General features: G+C 50.8%; 5 protein-coding genes across 5 annotated transcripts; 4 read left to right on the forward strand and 1 right to left on the reverse strand.

The window, feature by feature from the left end:
* Positions 1-2,603: 2,603 nt before the first annotated feature.
* On the reverse strand, positions 2,604-4,281 carry BJY04DRAFT_176448 (uncharacterized protein). Its single transcript, XM_073709481.1, has one exon. It carries the CDS (start codon positions 3,624-3,626, stop codon positions 2,865-2,867), a length of 762 nt encoding a protein of 253 aa, XP_073577520.1. The 5' UTR covers positions 3,627-4,281; the 3' UTR covers positions 2,604-2,864.
* Positions 4,282-4,961: 680 nt separating this feature from the next.
* BJY04DRAFT_225582 (Beige/BEACH domain protein) lies at positions 4,962-13,426 on the forward strand. Its single transcript, XM_073718237.1, has 9 exons — positions 4,962-5,870; positions 5,901-7,686; positions 7,736-8,097; positions 8,144-11,897; positions 11,969-12,123; positions 12,178-12,483; positions 12,535-12,747; positions 12,800-12,964; positions 13,019-13,426. Exons 1-9 carry the CDS (start codon positions 5,196-5,198, stop codon positions 13,046-13,048), a joined length of 7,446 nt encoding a protein of 2,481 aa, XP_073577521.1. The 5' UTR covers positions 4,962-5,195; the 3' UTR covers positions 13,049-13,426.
* A 322-nt stretch (positions 13,427-13,748) lies between these two features.
* On the forward strand, positions 13,749-15,505 carry BJY04DRAFT_176459 (sedoheptulose-7-phosphate:D-glyceraldehyde-3-phosphate transaldolase TAL1). The gene is made up of 4 exons (XM_073709482.1): positions 13,749-14,057; positions 14,131-14,445; positions 14,511-14,894; positions 14,945-15,505. Exons 1-4 carry the CDS (start codon positions 14,019-14,021, stop codon positions 15,179-15,181), a joined length of 975 nt encoding a protein of 324 aa, XP_073577522.1. The 5' UTR covers positions 13,749-14,018; the 3' UTR covers positions 15,182-15,505.
* A 336-nt stretch (positions 15,506-15,841) lies between these two features.
* On the forward strand, positions 15,842-17,441 carry sod1 (superoxide dismutase SOD1). Its single transcript, XM_073709483.1, has 4 exons — positions 15,842-16,203; positions 16,568-16,899; positions 16,952-17,048; positions 17,103-17,441. The coding sequence occupies exons 1-4, from the start codon at positions 16,191-16,193 to the stop codon at positions 17,123-17,125; spliced, it is 465 nt and encodes a 154-aa protein (XP_073577523.1). The 5' UTR covers positions 15,842-16,190; the 3' UTR covers positions 17,126-17,441.
* A 29-nt stretch (positions 17,442-17,470) lies between these two features.
* On the forward strand, positions 17,471-20,518 carry BJY04DRAFT_176466 (putative transcription factor (Snd1/p100)). The gene is made up of 2 exons (XM_073709484.1): positions 17,471-17,738; positions 17,898-20,518. Exons 1-2 carry the CDS (start codon positions 17,601-17,603, stop codon positions 20,406-20,408), a joined length of 2,649 nt encoding a protein of 882 aa, XP_073577524.1. The 5' UTR covers positions 17,471-17,600; the 3' UTR covers positions 20,409-20,518.
* Positions 20,519-20,603: the final 85 nt, after the last annotated feature.

Consider the following 20,603-nt stretch of genomic DNA (forward strand, 5'->3'; position numbering starts at 1 on the left):
TAGACGGTTGTTGAAACTTTTGGGAGCCTGGTTGATAAGAACGCCATCTTCCTTTGCTTTTTCCTGGTTTTCTGTCGGAATACTAGCAAGCAACTGAGCAACGGCTGTCTGTCTATTTCGAGCAGAAGTTGCCTTGAGTGCTGGAATCGCTGCGCTGCGATGAGCTTGCTCTAGCACGCTCTCAGAAAGGCTTGAGAGAATGTCCGGCTGGCTCTCCGCAGTACTCTTCTTTCGTCCCTTCTTGGGGCCAGGAGCCACTGGTGCAAGAGGACTAGCACCAGCACCCTTCCTAGAAGACCCTAGGGTTTTGTTCTTGGCTTGTATTCTTTCACGGACCGGACCAAACCCTACTCGTAGTGCCCTGCGGCCCTCCTCAGCGGAAATTCGATTTGTCTGTTTTCTTTTCTTGGGGGCAGGAGCTGGGACGGGACCCGCGGGTTGAATGTTACCATCTGATGATGGCTGCTTCGTCCCCGTTGGGGCTCGCTGTTCGCTGGCGACAAATAGTTCATCCTCCGAATGATGGTCTTCGTTTCGTTCATTCCTTTCCCTTTCCTCGAGCAGTCTACGATTCTCGGAAATCTTCTTTTGGATGCCCGCTTTGTTTTTAGCAGCCTCATAGCGAACTCGTTCAAGCATGGACGGCTTCTTGAGCTCTTTGTACTGCTTTTGAATATCCGCAAACCTATGAAAATTAATCACCGTATACCTCGCTATGTCATGATACTTACTTCTGGACATCGTCTCCATCTCCAGCCTCCTGCTCTTCGGTCTGTGGAATTACATCCCCCGCATCAAGCATTGGCACGTCATTGGACAGGTGTGTAGGTAGAGGGTTCCCCTCAGTGTCGGTTAATGGCGGAAATGGTGGCACACTTGTAAAGGTATACTGCGTTGGAGCTTGATTCGGAACTTGCACAACCTCGGCGGGATCTGTGCAGCATAGTCAGCTCTTGACCTGTTGAACTGTGTCAAAGATAGTCCTTGGAAAGAAGCCACTTGCCTAGCTCTCGTCCTGCATCGATGCGAGCACGAATGAGTGTTTGTCTTTTGTAATCCTTGTTTCGTCGTGCTCTAGCAATGGACAGCTGCTCGAATTCCGATTCCGAGAGTCCAGGGATTTGGGCTTGAGTAATCATTGCTGATGTGGGCAGCGTAGACGAGCCAATAGGTATCTGGGCAACCTTGAAGGGCGACTATCAGGGGTTGAAAAAGTCGAGACGAATCTCAGAAGCTGTTAGAGACTGTATGGTAGTCGGAGAGTATTAAAAGGATGGGCTGTAAAGGGGTGAGGAAAAAAGCCCACGAGGTCGGGAGGAGGTAACAGGAAAGTGCTCCAAATGATCAAGGAATCGAGATCTCGAGTATTGAAAAGAGAAAGAGTGGACTTTAGGAGGTCAAGGAAGTGAGGAACCTAGGGGGGTATGGAGGAGAGATTCAAGCAACGAAATCTCGGTGACGGTGAAAGAAGAGAGATGTATGGAGAGGTCAGAATTTGGAGGTGGTGAGAAGGTTCAGGGACATGATCTCACTCATGTAAGAAGAGTTTGAGGGAGAGAGAAGAGGGTTTGAAGGTGAAGAAGACGAGAACGAAGAAAGCTTTGTAGCCCAACTAATTGCAAGGTTGAAAGCGCGGAGTAGAGGCACCGAAGAGAAGAGATACTGAGGAAGGGAAGAGACTTATCAAGAAAAAGAGGTATTGAGGAGAAGTAGAGGGGTCGAAGCGGAAGAACAGGCGGCGATCGGTAGAATTTATAGTATGGCAACAGACGAAAATTGGAGAGTCAAGTTCAAGTGAGGGCAGGATGAAGTTGAGGTGACCGGATCACTCCCTGCTAGAAAGAATCACAAATCGTTGTTAAGTGAAAGTTGTGCAAGCGTAGCTTACCACAGTGAGGCTTGGGTAAAACGACCTATAACCGAGAAGGGACACCTTGGGAAAGAAACAGGCGAGAGAAGACCTCGCAAAAAAGCTAAGCTTAGATCAAGCTCAACCTTATGCTATCGCGGAGTTGAGATCCTTTGTTGAGGAGGGGAGGGGTTATCTCTTCCACAATTGATCTGAAATGGCATGTAGTTGGGCGCTTCTACTTTTTGGTCCAAGTTGTGTAAATGTATGGCGCGGCACGGCCTAGGGAAATCCGTGAGGTACAAATCAAGAGAAAGACAGTGAGGTTAAGGGTCGGCGGCGTTGATAAAAGCGTATAACGTAGCGTATATAGTTCTTCGCGGAATGGAGGATTTAACGGTGTTATGGATCTGCAAGTTCCAACATTCAGTTCTACAGAGTATCCGGTCCTACAAGAATGTTTGCAATGAAGTCTTTTTCCCGGTCTACGGGCTGATATTGGTTCTTGACTCACAACAGATTAGGACGCAACTAGTCCACGGGTTTCAACTTCTTGAGGGGGAAGATTGTTTTGTGTTTCTTAGGTAGTGTCGCACAGCTCGGAGAAAACGTCCTTGTTGCAGACCTCTCTCCCCTTAGTACTCGCGCCCTCAATAGCCCTCGATCATCTGGCAGCGCACAGAAAATCTGAGCGTTACTCGGGACTGCCGAAGGAGTATGAACTATCTGCCTTTTCTGAATCATTGACTTATGTCTCCGTCACAGAAGTTTATTTTCAAGGATTAAGTCTGTACAGTAATATACACAATCACATAACGCGTTTGACAGACCTGGTCCACCACATGAGTACGTACGCGAAGTCATCTGGTTCACAAATGCCAGGTAAACGATATATCCAACATTACTGGACAGCCGTTCCCCCAAACCAATGAGTCCTGGTCACCCAACGTCCCACACCAACCTTGTGCTTAGTTCCCGATTGGAAAGGTAACTAGCGGTGGGACATAACCAGCCACTAAAAGACTCTTCTGGCGCGCGCGGTAGGTGAAATGGAAGCTGAGCTGGAGGCGCCTACTGTGGCGGAAGTTTGATTGCCGACGCTTCCAACAAGAGGGCCAATGAAGAAGGGCTTTCCAGATGGGCTCGAGGGGGCTTCGACGCAGCCGTGGAGGTACCTTCCGAGTCTTCCAGCCTGATTACCCGAGCCAAGGACATATTCAGGGTTGTAAGCGGGCACCAAGGAGGTACTGTTGGTTGGGAAAACAACACCTCTCTGGTGGGCGCCAAGCCAGGTTGCTCCAGCAGTGTGCTCAGCAGCGAGGCGAGATAGGAGGAAGGATACCTCTGGGGATTGAGTGTATCCAGCAGCCCCAATCAGGGCACTAGCGACGCTAGCCTCAAGCTGAAGGGCATTTTTGACATAGTCCTCGCCATCAGTGGCGTTGGGGTGGGAGAAGTTGCAGGAGGGGTTGGAGTAGCCGGGAGTGATGGAGCCGAGTTGCTGCACAGCACGAACGCCGAGGCGGTTTTGTCTCTGAATTCCTTGGATGTTCTGATAGTATTCCGCCCTTGAGCCGTTGGTGGCATCGCTCAAAAAGGTTCGGTTGAGGGGCTGAGAGGTATAGTACTTCTCAAGCAAGGATTGCAGAGCCCATGCATATCTGACGACCTCGGCATCAGAGGACTGGGGCAAGCAGCTCGAGTTCTGCGAGCTGGTATTTTGAGCAGCAACAGCTCCGGCGAGCAAGAATCCGCTCAGAATAGAAAAGATGCGCATGATGGTTGAAGAATATGTCTGAATCCGTAAAAGGCAGAGTTAGGGCAGAATTGTAGAATAGTGCATAGATCAGCAATATGCTTCCGACATCAATGCTGACAGGGATAGTGCCCGCCCATATAACGACGACATATAGGCTTCACTCAAGGCCGTCACAGCGACGTGGATGTAACCATATGATGCAATTCTTCAAACTATGACTGTGAAGAAAGAGCAGCCCACCAGAGCCTTAGATTGCGGAAGCTTAATCCAATTCTTGCATCATGACAGTATATCCGAGACCAATTGGACACCCGTATGAATGAGGAGGCGGCTATAGGTTTTCACTACTCATATGGAGTGCAGAGCAAGCGGAAACCTCACCCGCCATTGGCAGCAGCGATGCGTCTTGCGGATGGGGCTGGCAAATGTGGCCACCCTGATATCACGACATACATTATGCAGCAAAGCGGACGTACAAGCTCAGACCATAGTTTTAATTGAACCATGGGAGCCGAAGCGAAGGGTCACGGTTCGTTCTAGATCAGCTTAAGATATCCGGCAGTTCCGATCTGGTACTTGCCCATGCAAGAGTCTATCGTGTCGACCCATTGATATACAATGAGTGGGGCATCTGGGGTAGACGCGTACTCTGGCTTTCCGAAGCCGTCAAAATTGGAGAAGAGGAATCTTGAGTCGTCCACGGTCCCAGCGACCCGGATTGCTGCCAAAGACACTGTTGGGTCACGTGACTTGGGACCCTTCGGATGCTGAGAGAAACAATCACGCATGGCATCCCGCTAGATGTTTGACGACCCTTCGTGGTATGGATAGAGTAGTACTTGATACATTGTGAATAGAAGGTATAAGCTAGTCAATTGGGTAATTGCGAGTGGGCGACTACCTGTTGTTACCACCAAAACAGGATATATATTTAGGGGCGCCACTCCAAGCACTCCAGCTGCGGATATCAGTAGCTAGCGAGATGTCCTTTAGCCAAGAGTACCTATAACCAAGTTCTTGCACAAGGAGTCTGTTCATATTAGAACGTTTGGTTGTTTAGGATCGCTCCAGCTGTGGGCAATAATAGCTGGAGTACCTAGATAGGTAGTTACCTAGGTACCCCGGCCGGAAAGTAGTTATGACATTCATGCGGAGGAAGCCGCGATAAGCCCTTATCGGTTCTTATCGATATCAAAAGTAGTCCAATGAGAGGTCGGGCTGCTTAGTGGGATGTCACCTGATCGTCTCCATCCATCGCTGCTTCAGCTTCTGGTCTTGCGACACTGCCTTGTTTTGTCGGCTCCTGAGTATTTTCGCGGCCTGATCTATATAGAAGATCTGGAGTACGTGACAGATAATTCTAACATGCAGCTCTTTCCTGGCGTACCCGTGTTGTGCAATTGCTAATACGACCCCACAACAGGTCTTCTCACCCGCCCTTCCCTCCGCCGCTGACGACTCCGAGTCATTTCCCCGAAAGCTCTTACGTCTGCCAATGAGGACTGATCGTACACCAAACTCGAATATAGGTTCATGTCTGATGGTCGCCGGCTATCAGGTAGGTAGTTGGGAAGATTTAGTGGCGCAATGAACCGGGCCGTTTCCCACCTCTCGCCGCAATCTTCCTCGACTACCCAGCGCTCATCTGCCGAGCTAGCACCGGTCATCGATGAATTGAACGCTATCAACACCGGCTATGCTGTGGACTCCAATCTTGCAGTTGCGGCCACCGATTGTCTACTCCGACTGCGGCACAGTCTGATAGACAACACTCGCCCTCGAGATGCAAAGGAGTCATTCCGGCAACTAAATGGTTTCCAAGCGCTCTTGAACCTTCTTACCAAACTCTCCGAGATATATACACCCGGTGTACAGACGAAAGAAGAGCGAAGAACTGTGTTGACGGTCTACAAGGATGGCTTAACAGTTCTCGCTGAGTGCCTGCGAGAACATCTGGGTAATAAAAGACATTTCGCGAGTCGAATCCCTGGTGGGGGCCAAGCTACCCTTGAAGAGGCCTTTACTACTTTGATTCTGAAGCTAGACGATAGTCAAGCAGATGTCGGTTACTTCTCTGGCAGTGTTCTTGCAGCAGCTTTGTGCCAAGAAACCATCGTAGATATCTTTACGGCACTCGCGGCAAAGTTCCAGACCATTGACACATCGGAGATATCTCCTGATGCTGTCAAGAAAGAGATTGTGCGCTACATAGGTGCATCTGAGACTATCGAAGCATCAGAGCTTCTAGGCCCGTTCCTGCGCGTATGGTTGAAACATTCCTTTTTATTCAAGGCGGAGCAAACCATTGAGAAGTTGGCTATACCAGCATGCCTCTTACAGCTCGCATCTCTATCTCAACGGAACCTCATGACATTGCATGACACAGGGGCTCTGAGCCTGACTCTCCCACTTCTGTTCAGCGAAGACCTCCTGGAAGCGGAAAACCTTCTTTACCAGGAACTTGCGCAAGTGCTATGCACTAAAGGGACGAGAAATGTGGACGATGCGGTCTATCTCTATAAGAAGGCTCACAAGTGCCCCAAGGCTCTTCAGCTTCTTGTCAATGTGCTCAAATGTTCGAAGGAGCCTCCGCTCATCCAGTTTGACCTATCGTTACATGGATACTGCTCTCTAGAATTCTCAACATTAGGCCGTTCGTTTCCCCCAACTACATCCTCTGGATACACCCTTGCAGTCTGGGCTCGATTCGATCTGTTTGATACAAGTACGCATACGACTATATTCGGTGCTTTTGACTCAAGTCAGACGTGCTTTGTCCTAGCCTACTTGGAGAAGGATACTCGCAACTTTATTTTACAAACATCTATTAAAGGTTCACGTCCAAGCGTGCGGTTCAAATCGGCGTCGTTCGAGTCCGGTAGGTGGTACCACATTTGCGTGGTACACAAGAAGCCTAAGCCACCTACATCCTATTCACGAGCGTCTCTCTTTATAGATGGAGAATTTATCGAGCAATTGAGGATTGAGTACCCAAGTGTGCCGTTAGCGAGTGCTCCAAATCGCTCGCCGCGTGTTCAGGCTTTCCTCGGCACTCCCCAAGACCTGGCGATGAAAATAGGCAGGGGTGTATCGAATTCTCGGTGGTCTTTGGCGAATGCAAACCTTTTAGGAGAAGCATACAGCGATGATATGATTGCGGTCTTCTACAACCTCGGACCTCGATACTATGGCAACTTTCAGGATTGCCTCGGGTCTTTTCAGACCTACAGAGCATCAGCAACCTTGAACCTCCGTAATGAACATTTGCACCCCGGCAAAGAAGAGCAGTCGGATATTGTCACTGCAATTCGGCGAAAAGCAAGCACGTTAGTTCGCGAAGGCGCTATTCTGATCAATGTTTCACCATGGTGTATTCTTGACGACGATGACAACAACGCCACGGACGAAACTCAGCTCATAAAATCACTTTCAAAACCGGCCGGGAAACATTTGAAGCAACTGATCAAAACCGGAGGGAATGCGGTGGCCATCAACGGTGCAAGCCCAGCGATCAATGACGCCCTCACGCAAGCTCACGGTGTCGGTATCCTAACAGGTGACCCAGTAGTCACCTCGCCGCACTCCCTTGATGATATGAGCTGGCGGATCGGGGGCTGCGCGGCGGTGCATCTAAGCCTGATACATGCCGCCTCATCTGCCGAAACTACTCTGCTTGCGGTGGAGGCATTTTACGAAGCAGTTCAGGATAGTTGGCGGAACAGTGAGGCGATGGAGAAAGAGAATAGTTACAGCATATTGGCGACATTGCTCCGAGAGAAGCTTGGTTGGAGCGCGTCTGCCTCACCTAAGATACCAAGTGTTTGCTCCAACAATGAGCAACGATCCGCTCTTTCCCTACAGCTTTTACGCTTAACCTTGAGCTTTGTTGGGTACGACTTTGAGCAACCGAATCGCTCTATAATAACGAATCCGCTGGCGTATAGGGTGCTGCTTGTGGATCTCGAAGTTTGGAGACACGGCGAACTTGCCCTCGTGGAACTATACTACTCACAGTTTCGCGTGTTCGCAAGTGAGAGTCAGTTTCGCCGATTCAATTCTAAACGTCTTGCCCGCATGCGTAAGTTTCTGTCTCTTCAAATCTCGAGGCTCCTGCTAACGAAGCCTAGGCGTCAACAAAAAACTACTCGAGGCTCTTAAAGGGGGAAGCTTTACGCCAGAAATTCTACAGCATTTCACTTCTGCATTCGGCTCACTGATGGAGAGTTGTTTGTCGGCTGACCTGCTTCGCTCGCTGGCCCTTTTCATCACATACTCTCTACACAAGCCCAAAGCCCAAAGCGGACTGCAGAAGAAGAAGAGTATCCGGTTGAGGGCAAACTCAAGCCACTCTCAGGTCGTAGCTGACAAAGGGACCGGCATGTCGGCTATTACAGTAGCGATCGAAATGCTTCGTATGTTCTGTTCCCTGCTTTGCGACACTCATGATCTCGCACCGATCAAAAAGTTCTCCAAAACCGTCACCAACAAGGTATGTAAATTTCACGGTTCATTTGGAGTTTTCTGACACTCCACAGTGGCTTCTGTATCTCATGTGTGAGGACGAGCCAGAAATCGTCGTTATGGCAAGTCGCATACTGGCTCGAGTTCTTGTGGTCAGCGGCAGTATTTACAACAAAAGGTTCAACGAGAAAAGCGGTGGATACATCATCATGCGAAACTGCATGAGGCGATGGTGGAGTATCCCTGCCGTTTGGCCTATTTGCTTTTCGGTGCTCTTTGGTCACGACATTGGTACATTGATGATCGATAAGCCCTTGGATGCTGAATCACTTTCCGACATGTTTAAAAGCGGTGCCATTGAAGTCTGCTTTCCCGAAATGTTTCCCGTGTTAGCAGAAATGATGCGGAGCGCTATGAAAAAATGCGTGATGGTTGATACAGACTCACAAAGCATTGAGCTGGACGACACTGCTAAACCCCCCATGGCCCAACCCGTACCGGTTGGTACAAGCAACCAAGAAGTATCCTTACTAGCAACAATCATCGGATTTCTCGCCACTTTACACATGAACTCTGCCGGCTTTCGTGAATTCACTATGCAATCCGATTACACTCAGAACCTGCTTTCCGTCCTTTTCCCGGTTGTGGTTGGTTCGGACTCGGTGAGCGCCGACATCGAACTAACCCATCGAGTCAGTGGACTTGGTCTTGACGACCGAAACCCCAGTAGCCATCCACAATCAAGCGCTACCAGTGAACTGCAGACGACCCGGGTCGAGAATTCCGGATCTCGTGATGAAGCCAGCGGAACCCTGGGGCGTACATCCTCTTTTATTCTTGTGTCATCAGACCGAAGGAAAAGCTCACGTTCCCCCTTACGCATACACCATGCATTCGCACCCGAAAAGGTCGACATTGACGGGACCACGGAACACCCATTTGTATCCCGAATCTTATGCCTGGTTCACTCGCTATTTTCAGAGCAGCTTCTCGAGCGGAAGGACTTTTCTGGGCTAGGCCTTTTCTCGAAGACACCACCAGCTTTTCTGGAACATCAAGCATTCTTTGACTCTTGGGTCCTGAGAAAACTTCTCTCCACTTTGAAAGACGTTCTATTTTCGAAATCCGAACTGCTGGCAGAGACACGGGTGCTCACTAACTTGGGCCGGTTCACAACACATTTGGTCGAAGCGACACTCGAAGGATGGTTTGTGGACGGTGCGACCGCAACTCTTGAGTTTGCGGGGGCGATACTGGAATACCTCCAGCGGCCTGATATCTCAAACCTGAAGACTATTAGGCTGTGCAGCCAAGTGATCTCTACCATTCGAGCGAACGTATTTCGCGTGGTTCTGGTGGAACTTTCTGAAGCTCAAGGTTCGGATGCGTTAGCGCTATTTAAGCGTCTGTCGTACTGGCAAGTGGTACTCCTGCAGGCAGGACAGTCACAGGCGGATCATCTACAATTACTTTGCTACTTGCTTTACACGAAGTTGGTGGATAAAAGTGAGGAGCTACGACTGGCCGCTGCTGGACTCTTCAGGGTCATAATTGTTCAAAAGCCATCCGAGTTGTTTGTATTGTTGAGCCACGCGGCAGGTCCGCTACAAGAACGGCTATCTGGTGGCTTTGAAGCCCTCGGAGGTATGGATGATGCCGCCTTCTTGCAATGGATAGACCAACAGGCGGACGATCTGAATGTCCTATTCTTCGGAACCCTATCAAGACAATGGGTTGAGTTCATTCAAGAGCAAAATACAAGCGTTGATGCATCCGCCCGCTTACGAATGTCGAAACGCCAAGAAAAGCTCAAGCATTTGAGCGAGCAGGAGAAGATCAGTGAGGAGGTGACTCGTAGACACGACGCCACTTTTCCGCACTGGATCTCGAACATAACCGCTTCCGAGCTCTTGAGATATCAGAGATCTCTACAAGACCAGCAAGACAGTCACACTTTTATGTGGAATGCATACTCGCGATTGACTCTTGACCTACGGCGGTTCGGTGGTGTCCTAGCCGAAGAGAAGGAGAGGAAGTGGCGACTTGATCAGACTGAAGGACGAAGCCGTATGCGGCTTCGTATAGTTCCTGACGATTCCGGAGAGAGGCAGGACTATCAGCCAAAACGTAAAGCTTCTGAACCCCCTGCTGTCAAGATTGATGCACCGGACGCTTCCTCTAAGCCACATTCTGTTGCCCTGGCTCCTGCATCCCTGGATGACGAGCGATCGGACGACGATTCTCGCGGCCTTAATCCAGATAACGGCAGCGCCATGGAGGAGAGCTTTGAAATGATTGATGATCCAAAAGCAGATCTTGACGACTACGAGGACAAGAATAGAAAAGTCATGAGAAGCTTGCACCGTGGTGATCAAGTCGAAAACCTGTGCAATGTGTCACGAATCGTGGGGTTGGAAGCCTTTGAAGGGCTATTGATCCAAGGCAAAGATCATATTTACATCCTCGACAACTTCTTTCAAAGGTGCGACGGAGAAATCGTCAATGTCTCGCAAGCACCTAGTGATGAACGCGACCCGTATGTCCGAATGATTGCGGGCAGAGAAGCGAGTGAACGGAAACCCCAGGAGCATGAAACGAGAAATTGGAAGTGGACTGATCTCGTTAGTGTCTCCAAGAGACGATTTCTGTTCCGCGATGTTGCTCTCGAGATATTCTTTACCGACGGAAGCAGCTACCTTTTGACCCTTATTTCTTCTAAAGTCCGAGATCACTTGTGCAATCAACTTGCTAACAAGGCCCCGCAAGTAACGGGGAGCGTTGGGCACTCCCGACCGGAAGATGTCTGGCGATTCGAGACCCTTCGAAGCTCCGAAGACGCACCACAGTCTCTCGGATCTAAGTTTGCCAGCGTATTTGGTCATTCACCGGTTTACCCAGCTACTCGGAAATGGGTCAAGGGAGAGATCTCCAATTTCCACTACCTGATGTTGATCAATACCCTTGCCGGGAGAACATTCAATGACCTGACGCAGTATCCAGTCTTCCCTTGGGTCATTGCCGACTACACCAGCCAGGAGCTAGACCTGACTAACCCAAAGAGTTTCCGCGACCTGTCTAAGCCAATGGGCTGTCAAACGCCAGAGCGAGAAGCCGAGTTTAGAGAACGGTATCAAGCTTTTGCCGAGATGGGTGATGGTGATTCTCCGCCATTCCACTTCGGTACTCATTATTCCTCAGCCATGATCGTCAGCTCCTATCTGATCCGCCTGCAACCCTTTGTGAAATCGTATCTCCTGCTACAAGGAGGCACCTTCGACCATGCTGACCGTCTATTCTATTCTGTCGGTAAAGCTTGGGAGTCTGCTTCTCGAGGAAACATGTCGGATGTGAGGGAGTTGATTCCTGAGTTCTTCTTTCTCCCAGAATTCCTTGTCAATTCCAACAAGTACGACTTTGGAGTCCTTCAAAACATGGCGACAGCAATTGACTCCGTAGAGCTGCCACCATGGGCCAAGGGCGATCCAAAAATCTTCATCGCAAAGAACCGAGAAGCATTGGAGAGCCCATATGTAACACGCAACCTACATCATTGGATTGACTTGGTTTTCGGATGCAAGCAAAAGGGAGAGGCAGCTGTTGAGGCAGTCAATGTCTTTCACCATCTGTCGTATCATGGTGCCAAAGATGTCGACGCCATTGATGACCCTGTAGAGCGGTTGGCTACGATAGGGATCATACACAACTTCGGACAGACGCCACATCAAATCTTCAATCGGCCTCATTTTCAAAGCGAGGCACACAAACACAAGGTCCCGCGACTGGATTCTCTTGCCGAGTCACTCACTCAGCTACCCCTTGCACTTCTGGGTAAGTATACCTGTTGCGACTCTGTTCTCTATATGCTACTCGTGAGTCTTCATTTGCTAAATTGCGTATAGAAACTGGAGAGCGAGTGTCTTCCCTGTGCATGAGGAACGATCGGTTGTTGTGTACCGCTGCGTTAAGACTGAACATTCCTCCAACCTACGACAAGTACTTGGAATGGGGTTTCTTTGATGGCAGTGTCAGGTTTTATTCCGCAGACCATCGAAAGGTGATGATTCCGCCACATAAAATACCACGAAGACCTGAAGCTGACTTTGAATAGTTAATTGGTCACTACGAGCACCTTCATGTCGGCCAGCTGTCATGTGCAGCCTTTGCAGACTCCCGTACATTGGTAACTGCAGGTACCGACTGTACCATTTCGATATGGACGTTCACGGCAACCTCCAGATCTGTGGACCTCCAGCCTGCTGGATCTTTGTTCGGACACCGTACGCCAGTCACTATGCTCAGCGTATCACGATCATTCAGCACTCTACTGTCTGCTTCAGTTGATGGACAGCTAATGGTTTGGGACCTGAACCGTCAATGTTTTGTTCGGGAACTCCCCGTCAAGGGACCTGTCGATGTAAGTTCTTTTGATCTCTGTCCTCGTTAAACAACAACTAATGGAACCTAGTGTGCTCGGATCAATGATGTGACTGGGGAGATTGCGGTTTGCCGAGGAAATCGCCTCAGCCTATACACCTTGAACGGTGCCCTGCTGCTTGAGCAGGTGGTCTGCGACTCACCAGAGGACAGAGTATTATCTTGTGTCTTCTATGAAGGTGTAAGCGATGAATGGCAAGAACGAGAGCTTGTCTTCACTGGTCACCGAAGGGGGGTCGTCAACGTAAGTCATGCCGAACAAATGTCCTATCAAGCCCCATCCTGACGTGCCACAGGTTTGGAGTAGAATCATCCGCAACGGCCGCTTTGAGCTGGAACTCATTCGACAGCTTCATCACATTGATAATAATCGAGATAACGGGGCGAACATTTCCACGGGGATTACTTGTATCCTGGCGCTTCCACACGTGGTATATACAGGAGACGAATTGGGAAGAGTGGTAAGTCGCGATCATAAGTCGTCGTCCTTGACCAGCGCAACTGACATCTTCTAGTATGAATGGAGCTGTGTCCAACGTCGATGACAAGGTGGGCTCCGTGATGGTTGCTGGTGACTTGAGGGTGGCGCATTACTAGAAGGCATGCTTTTTGATAGAGCTAAATTTATCCGCGGAGCATTTGTGCTTACCATAGCATGTTTGTCTGGAACCTATGGTTTATTGCTTTTGTTGTTGGATGAGCAATTCCGGTCGTTGCTGGACAGATGTCGGCGGCTATTCATCCTCGAACGGGAAGAATTCAAAAAATTACTATGGTCCTTCAGGATCTGGAAGTACGCGGAGCACAACACTCCTGCCAAAGTATTCCGTGTCCCTCCGGGGTCCTCAGCCTTGGCCCTTGATAGGCAAGACCGGGGGGTGTACTCCGTATGCATTACATGCGGAGATGAGGCTAATCACGAGACGAGCAGCCGCCACGGACACCTTGTTCCGGTGAAGGGAAATGGCCCTGGATCGCTGCATGTCTGGAAGACCGTAGACGGCGACAGGTGGAGTGTGGATCGGCCATGCGTAGTCGGAGCACACTGGGCCGAGTAAGATCTCGCGAGAGCCCCGGGGAGATGGGTATAGACTATAGAGGGGCTGGTTTTTGGTGTACCATAGAGTAACGGTCCGGCGGACTGCGGGAAGAGAAAAGAAGATGGAATTGATGACAGATAGACCTTAGAAAGAGGAGGCTGGATTATAGAGGATGGATGCATCCAGCTGTTTATTTCAGTCATGGATATCAAATTCTTAGTCATTTCCCTACCCCTCCGCCGGTGTCCCATAGCGTCATACCCCACCTCTCTGCTCCAGTGGGCACTGGGTGACCTCAACGTGAACCACGAAAACAACCTGACCAACCTCAACGCCGGCCTTGCCATCGCCACGTCTCTGTAATAATTTAGGTTCATTTAAGATCTTCGTCCCTCCTCCTTTTTCTACTGTTATTCCTTCTCCCTCTCCATTGAACAATTTGTTTTTATCATCAACCTCTCCATCACACATCACAATGTCTTCCTCTCTCGAACAGCTCAAGGCCACTGGCACCGTAAGCTACCCCTCTTTCACCCCTCCTTTTCTTGAAAACGCGCCATTGCTAACCACTTCGTCCCAATTGTCAGGTTGTCGTTTGCGACTCCGGTGACTTTGCCACCATTGACAAGTACAAGCCTCAAGATGCTACCACCAACCCCTCTCTCATTCTCGCTGCCTCCAAGAAGGCCGAGTACGCCAGCTTGATCGACGCTGCCGTTGAGAAGGGTAAGAAGCAGGGCGGCTCCGTTGACGCCCAGGTCGACGCCACCCTCGACTTCCTCCTCGTCGAGTTCGGCAAGAAGATCCTCGAAATCATTCCCGGCAAGGTCTCTACCGAGGTCGATGCTCGTTTCTCCTTCGACACCAAGGCCTCCGTTGACAAGGCTCTGCACATCATCAAGGTATGCGCAAGAAGAATAAACTAGGAAAAGCGCCTCTTCTTGAAATTAATTCTAACATCTAACAGCTCTACGAAGAGGCCGGTATCTCCAAGGACCGTATCCTCATCAAGATCGCTTCCACCTGGGAGGGTATCCAGGCCGCTCACATCCTGCAGTCTCAGCACGGCATCAACACCAACCTGACTCTCATGTTCTCCCTCGTCCAGGCCATTGCTGCCGCTGAGGCTGGTGCCTTCCTCATCTCTCCCTTCGTTGGCCGTATCCTTGACTGGTACAAGGCTGCGCACAAGCGCGACTACTCCAAGGAAGAGGACCCCGGTGTCAAGTCCGTCCAGGCCATCTTCAACTACTACAAGAAGTACGGCTACAAGACCATCGTCATGGGTGCCTCTTTCCGTAACGTCGGTGAGATCACTGAGCTCGCCGGTTGCGACTACCTGACCATCTCCGTATGTGACAAACCAATCCATCTTGTGCGCTCAGTACTAATGTGAAATAGCCCGGTCTCCTCGAGGACCTCTACAACTCCAAGGACGATGTCCCCAAGAAGCTTGATGCCTCTTCCGCCTCCAGCCTCGACATCGAGAAGCGCAGCTACCTCAACGACGAGGCTCTCTTCCGCTTTGACTTCAACGAGGAGGCCATGGCCGTCGAGAAGCTCCGTGAGGGTATCTCCAAGTTCGCGGCTGACGCCGTGACCCTGAAGGACATCCTCAAGCAGAAAGTGCAGGCTTAGATTGATTATAATACCACAGTAACGGCACCGGCTGCCTGATCTGATAACGAGAAACCCCATTTCGTTTGTTGTAAAAATTGGCGATTTGCAAAAATTTGCTTAGAAGATATGAATTACGGAATACAACGTCTTTTATAAGTTCATTTTTTTTCGGCTTCATTTGTAGAATTGGGAGTAGTGGAGTTGTTGGAAGTATAAATGCAGGACCGATTTGGCGATAGAGGCCGGGTATTGCGTGCGATCGCGGATGTGGGCTCGGTAGCTGTCTGCTCTGCTAGTTAAACGGTGTCTGACCCAGTTGCAGTTGTAGGAAAGCAGAGCGTTGGGAATCTAGGCTCTTTTGTGTAGTACCGTGAGAGGTCTTATATGGCAATTGATGAATGAGACGAGCTTTGATGTTGTACCATGGGTGGCACCACTGCTTGTCAGACCGAGGTGGTTGAGAGAACTTCTACAGAGTATACCTATCTAACTATGGTGGGGTAGCGGACACTTCCACGGAAGCTGGATGTCTGAGCCTGGACGCCTGATCAAATATATTCTATAGTGGTCAATTGAGATCAGATGAGATTGAATTCTTCGGACAATCAATAAAAACTGCTATTTGTCTGAAGATGAAGATCGATACTGTAGAGAGCTGTAGTCAGTCTGGATTGAGCTGCTTAGGAATCGGTGGTTAGAGCTCCCCCTCAGCGGCATCGAAAACGTCATTCCGACACGGCCGCGAGGTGGGGTGCTTCACGAAAACCACGAAGAGGGGGATGAGAGCTGCGAGGTGACTGGTAGGAATTGTCCCTTCGAAGGCCATCGAATAATCCACCGAGAGAGTCTCATCCTCAGCCTATCCAGTCAAGTCCCAACTGGCTTTACCCCTCGTCCCTCGTCCCTCTTCTTCTGCTCATTCCCCCCAGTTCCCTTCCCACATCTCCTCTCACTTTATCTCCATCTATACCCATACTTTCTCTTCCCCTGCCAAGTTTTATATCAAAACTTTCTGTAATCCGTCAAAATGGTTAAGGCTGGTAAGTGATTCATTTACTTCTTGCTCGCGTCTTGCATTGTTATTGGCCTTGGTGCTGGTCGGATCCACGATCGACCGTGGCCGGAGGACCTTGTGTGAGCGAATTTGAGCACCTTCTGAGCTCTGCCCTGGGTCGACAGCCTATCACCGTCTTGTTTTCTCCTGCGAGGCGTCGATATAAGCTCAAGGATGATGGAATGCTCCGCCTAGCTCATGTGCGCTGCTGTCCCGGTCGCTGGGTCTGAGCTCAGGGACAGCTGTCGGATCCTCATCTCGACCCCAGATCCGTGGCGATCGATCGCCCCAGCCAGCACCAACCATTCAGAAGGTGTATGTGTAACAATAGCTGACTCTGTCCTCCGCAGTTGCTGTCATCCGTGGTGACTCCAAGATCACCGGCACCGTCACCTTCGAGCAGGCTGACGAGAACACCGCCACCACCGTCTCATGGAACATCACCGGCCACGACGCCAACGCTGAGCGTGGCTTCCACATCCACCAGTTCGGTGACAACACCAACGGCTGCACCTCTGCTGGCCCTCACTTCAACCCTCACGGCCAGACCCACGGTGCTCCCGAGGATGAGGTCCGTCACGTTGGTGACCTTGGTAACTTCAAGACCGATGCCGAGGGCAACGCCGTCGGCTCCAAGCAGGACAAGCTCATCAAGCTGATCGGTGCCGAGAGCGTTCTGGGCGTATGTTTCCGTTTCCGATGGTGATGGAGAATCAGATGCTAACGAGAGATAGCGGACCCTTGTCGTTCACGCTGGTACTGATGACCTTGGCCGTGGTGGTACCGAGGAGTCCAAGAAGACCGGTAACGCTGGTGCTCGTCCCGCTTGCGGTGAGTTTTGTACTTGTACAACAGGACATTATGTGAGAAACTAATGTTGAATAGGTGTCATCGGCATTGCTGCGTAAACGCACTCTTAATCTGATGATATGACGATTCTTTCAATTGACAATGTGGAGGACGCAATTTAGGTGGTCCAAAACTGTCTGCTATTGCCTCGCGGTAGTTGAAAATGTAGGCGCTGTGGAATGGCCACATTCAAATTGAATGGCAGTATCATGATGAATATCTCTATTTTGCTTGAACACCACGATGAGAGTAGAATTGTAGAAAATGTGACTGGCAGAAGAGCTCGGACTTAAGAGATGGGTATGCCTAGAATCTCCCCACAAAGTCAGGAGTCCGCCACAGCTCCGGCAGTTTGAACCACGTTTCCGCTTGTGCTCTCCTCACCATCAATTCACACCATTGTCCCTTTCTCTTGTCTCACACTCTCTTACCCCCTTTTGCTCTTCCTCTCCCATTCCATACCTTCTTTTTTCTTTCTCTGGCAAGCTTTACCTTGGTCAATTGCTATCGCGATTCGTAGTTGCCACTGCCAGCATGCCTCTGGAAGCTCGGGTGAAGTCTGTCCTGTCAGGCGACACTGTTGTTCTGTCCCATGTCACAAACCCCGGACAAGAGCGTGTGCTGAGTCTTGCATATGTCTCTGCGCCGAGGCTGCGAAGAGAAGGCGATGAGGTGAGTTTGCTTGCATATTCGCTGTTTAATACATGAGAACATGTGGCCTTTGAACTTGTTGAAATACCTCACCTTGTGATCTTTCTTTGTCTTCTCCCTACTTTTCAGGTTACCAAATTTATTCAATTGAAATCTCTCTGACCACCCTCTTCCTCGCAGCCATTTGCTTTCCAGTCCCGCGAATTCCTCCGTGAGCTGCTCGTCGGCAAGGTCATTCAGTTCCAGACCCTATACACCGTCCCGAACTCTCAGCGCGAATATGGCAAGATCAAGCTCCCGAGCTTTGATGTGACTTTGCCGGAAATCAGTGTGCAGGAAGGATGGAGTCGCGTCCGCGAGGAAGCTGGTAAACGCAGTGATGACACAGAAGAGACTGTTGTGATGCTCGAGCGCCTTCGCGCATTGGAAGACCACGCCAGAACCGAAGGAAAGGGTGTCTGGGCCACCGGCGAAAATGGCCGGGTTGAGACAACCTACGAGTTGGCGGATGGCAAGTCGCTTGTAGAAGAGTGGAAGGATAAAGAGCTAGAGGGTATTGTCGAGAGAGTTCTCACTGGGGACCGTCTCGTTTTGAGACTTCTGATTGACTCGGAGGAACACCTGCAGGTGGTTGTTGCGGTTGGCGGCATTAGGGCGCCCGCAACCAAACGGGTGACCGCTGATGGCAAGGAGCAGCCTGCCGAGCCGTTTGGCGAGGAAGCTCAACAGTTCGTCGAATCAAGAGTCTTGCAACGCAAGGTCCAGGTGGCTCTTTTGGGCGTCACCCCGCAGGGCCAGTTGATTGCGACTGTCCTCCACCCGAATGGAAACATCGCTAAATTCCTGCTAGAGGCTGGCCTTGCTCGGGTCCATGACCACCATGCTGCTATTCTGGGTCCCGAGATCGCGACTTTCCGTCGTGCGGAGAAAATTGCTAAGGATGGCCGCAAGGGTCTTTTCGCCGGCCTCGCTGCTAAGGGTTCTGCGGGCGGAGCCGTTGAGCAGGATTACATAGTTGGTCGTGTGCTTAACGCAGACACCATTTTCATCAGGAACAAGGCTGGACAAGAGAAGAAGATTAGTCTGAGCAGTATTCGCCAGCCTAAGCCATCTGACCCCAGCCAAGCGCCTTTCGCCGTTGACGCGAAGGAGTTCCTGCGCAAGAAGATTATTGGAAAACACGTCAAGGTCACAATCAACGGCAAGAAACCCGCGACAGAAGGATACGAAGAGCGCGAAGTTGCTACAGTTGTCCTCGGAAACACTAACGTCGCTCTTGCTCTTGTGCAGTCTGGATACGCATCGGTTATTCGTCACCGCCAGGACGACGACGACCGCTCCCCTGACTACGATGACTTGCTTATTGCTGAAGCTGATGCTCAGAAGGACGCTAAAGGCATGTGGTCAACAAAGCCCCCGAAGGTTAAGCAGTACCAGGACTACTCCGAGAGTGTGCAGAAGGCCAAGATGGAAGTCTCCATTCTCCAGCGACAGAAGCGCGTTCCGGCCGTTGTCGATTTCGTGAAGTCTGCTTCTCGCTTCACTGTTCTGGTTCCTCGTGAGAATGCTAAGTTGACTCTGGTTCTTTCTGGAATTCGTGCTCCCCGGTCTGCGCGTAACCCTGGCGATGCTTCTGAGCCTTTCGGCAACGAGGCACACGAGCTTGCCAACCGGCGTTGCATGCAGCGGGACGTCGAGATCGACGTTGAGACTATTGACAAGGTCGGCGGGTTCATTGGTACCCTGTATGTGAACAAGGAGAACTTCACGAAGATTCTCCTTGAGGAAGGCTTTGCTACTGTCCACGCCTACTCTGCAGAACAGTCCGGCCACGCGACGGAGTACTTTGCAGCCGAACAACGGGCCAAGGAAGCCCGCAAGGGTTTGTGGCACGACTGGGACCCCAGCAAGGAGGCTCAGGAGCAAGAAGAGGAGGCCGTTTCCAGCAGCGCTGCTGAGACCGACGCCGCTCCCCGCCGCAAGGACTACCGCGACGTTATGGTCACCTATGTTGACCCCGCCACAGCCCGCGTGAAGATCCAGCAGATTGGTACCGGTACTTCAGCCCTAACAGAGCTTATGAGCGCTTTCCGCTCATTCCACCTCAACAAGAGCAACGACACGCCACTCCCCGGCCCACCCAAGGCCGGCGATTTCGTCGCCGCCAAATTCACCGAGGACGGCGAGTGGTACCGCGCCAAGATCCGCCGCAACGACCGCGAGAAGCAGCAGGCGGAGGTCATCTACATCGACTTCGGTAACTCAGAAGTTCTCCCTTGGTCTCGTCTGCGACCTCTCAGCCAGCCTCAATTCTCCGTCCAGAAGCTCCGCGCCCAGGCCTCTGAGGCTGTTCTTTCATTCCTCCAGTTCCCCGTCTCCCCGGATTACCTCCAGGATGCGGTTTCCTTCCTCGAAGAGCAGACATACAGCCGTGAACTCGTTGCCAATGTTGACTACGTCTCCCCCGAGGGAACACTCCACGTTACCCTGCTTGACCCCTCGGAGTCAAAGAACCTCGACCAGAGCATCAACTCCGAAATCGTGCGTGAGGGTCTTGCTATGGTCCCGAAGAAGCTGAAGGGCTGGGAGCGCGCTTCCGCTGATACACTAGCTGCTCTCCGAACCCTGGAGGATGAGGCTAAGCACGAGCGAAGGGGCATGTGGGAATACGGTGACTTGACTGAGGATTAGAGAATTTTGGCTTAGGGATATGCCGTTTCCGCCTTCGACTGTACAGATATTGATAGTGTTATATCCTTTGCATTGGTTGTGAAAATGAAGTGTCATTTTGGGGCATTAAATCTTGCTACCTTGCTATACTCGTAGTCTTGCATATGAATGAAGGTCTCAGCCATAGTAAACCCAATCCCGCAGATTCCGGACCTT

Source organism: Aspergillus karnatakaensis (assembly GCF_047715665.1).
Source record: "Aspergillus karnatakaensis strain CBS 102800 unplaced genomic scaffold BJY04scaffold_1, whole genome shotgun sequence".
NCBI classification, from domain to species: domain Eukaryota; kingdom Fungi; phylum Ascomycota; class Eurotiomycetes; order Eurotiales; family Aspergillaceae; genus Aspergillus; species Aspergillus karnatakaensis.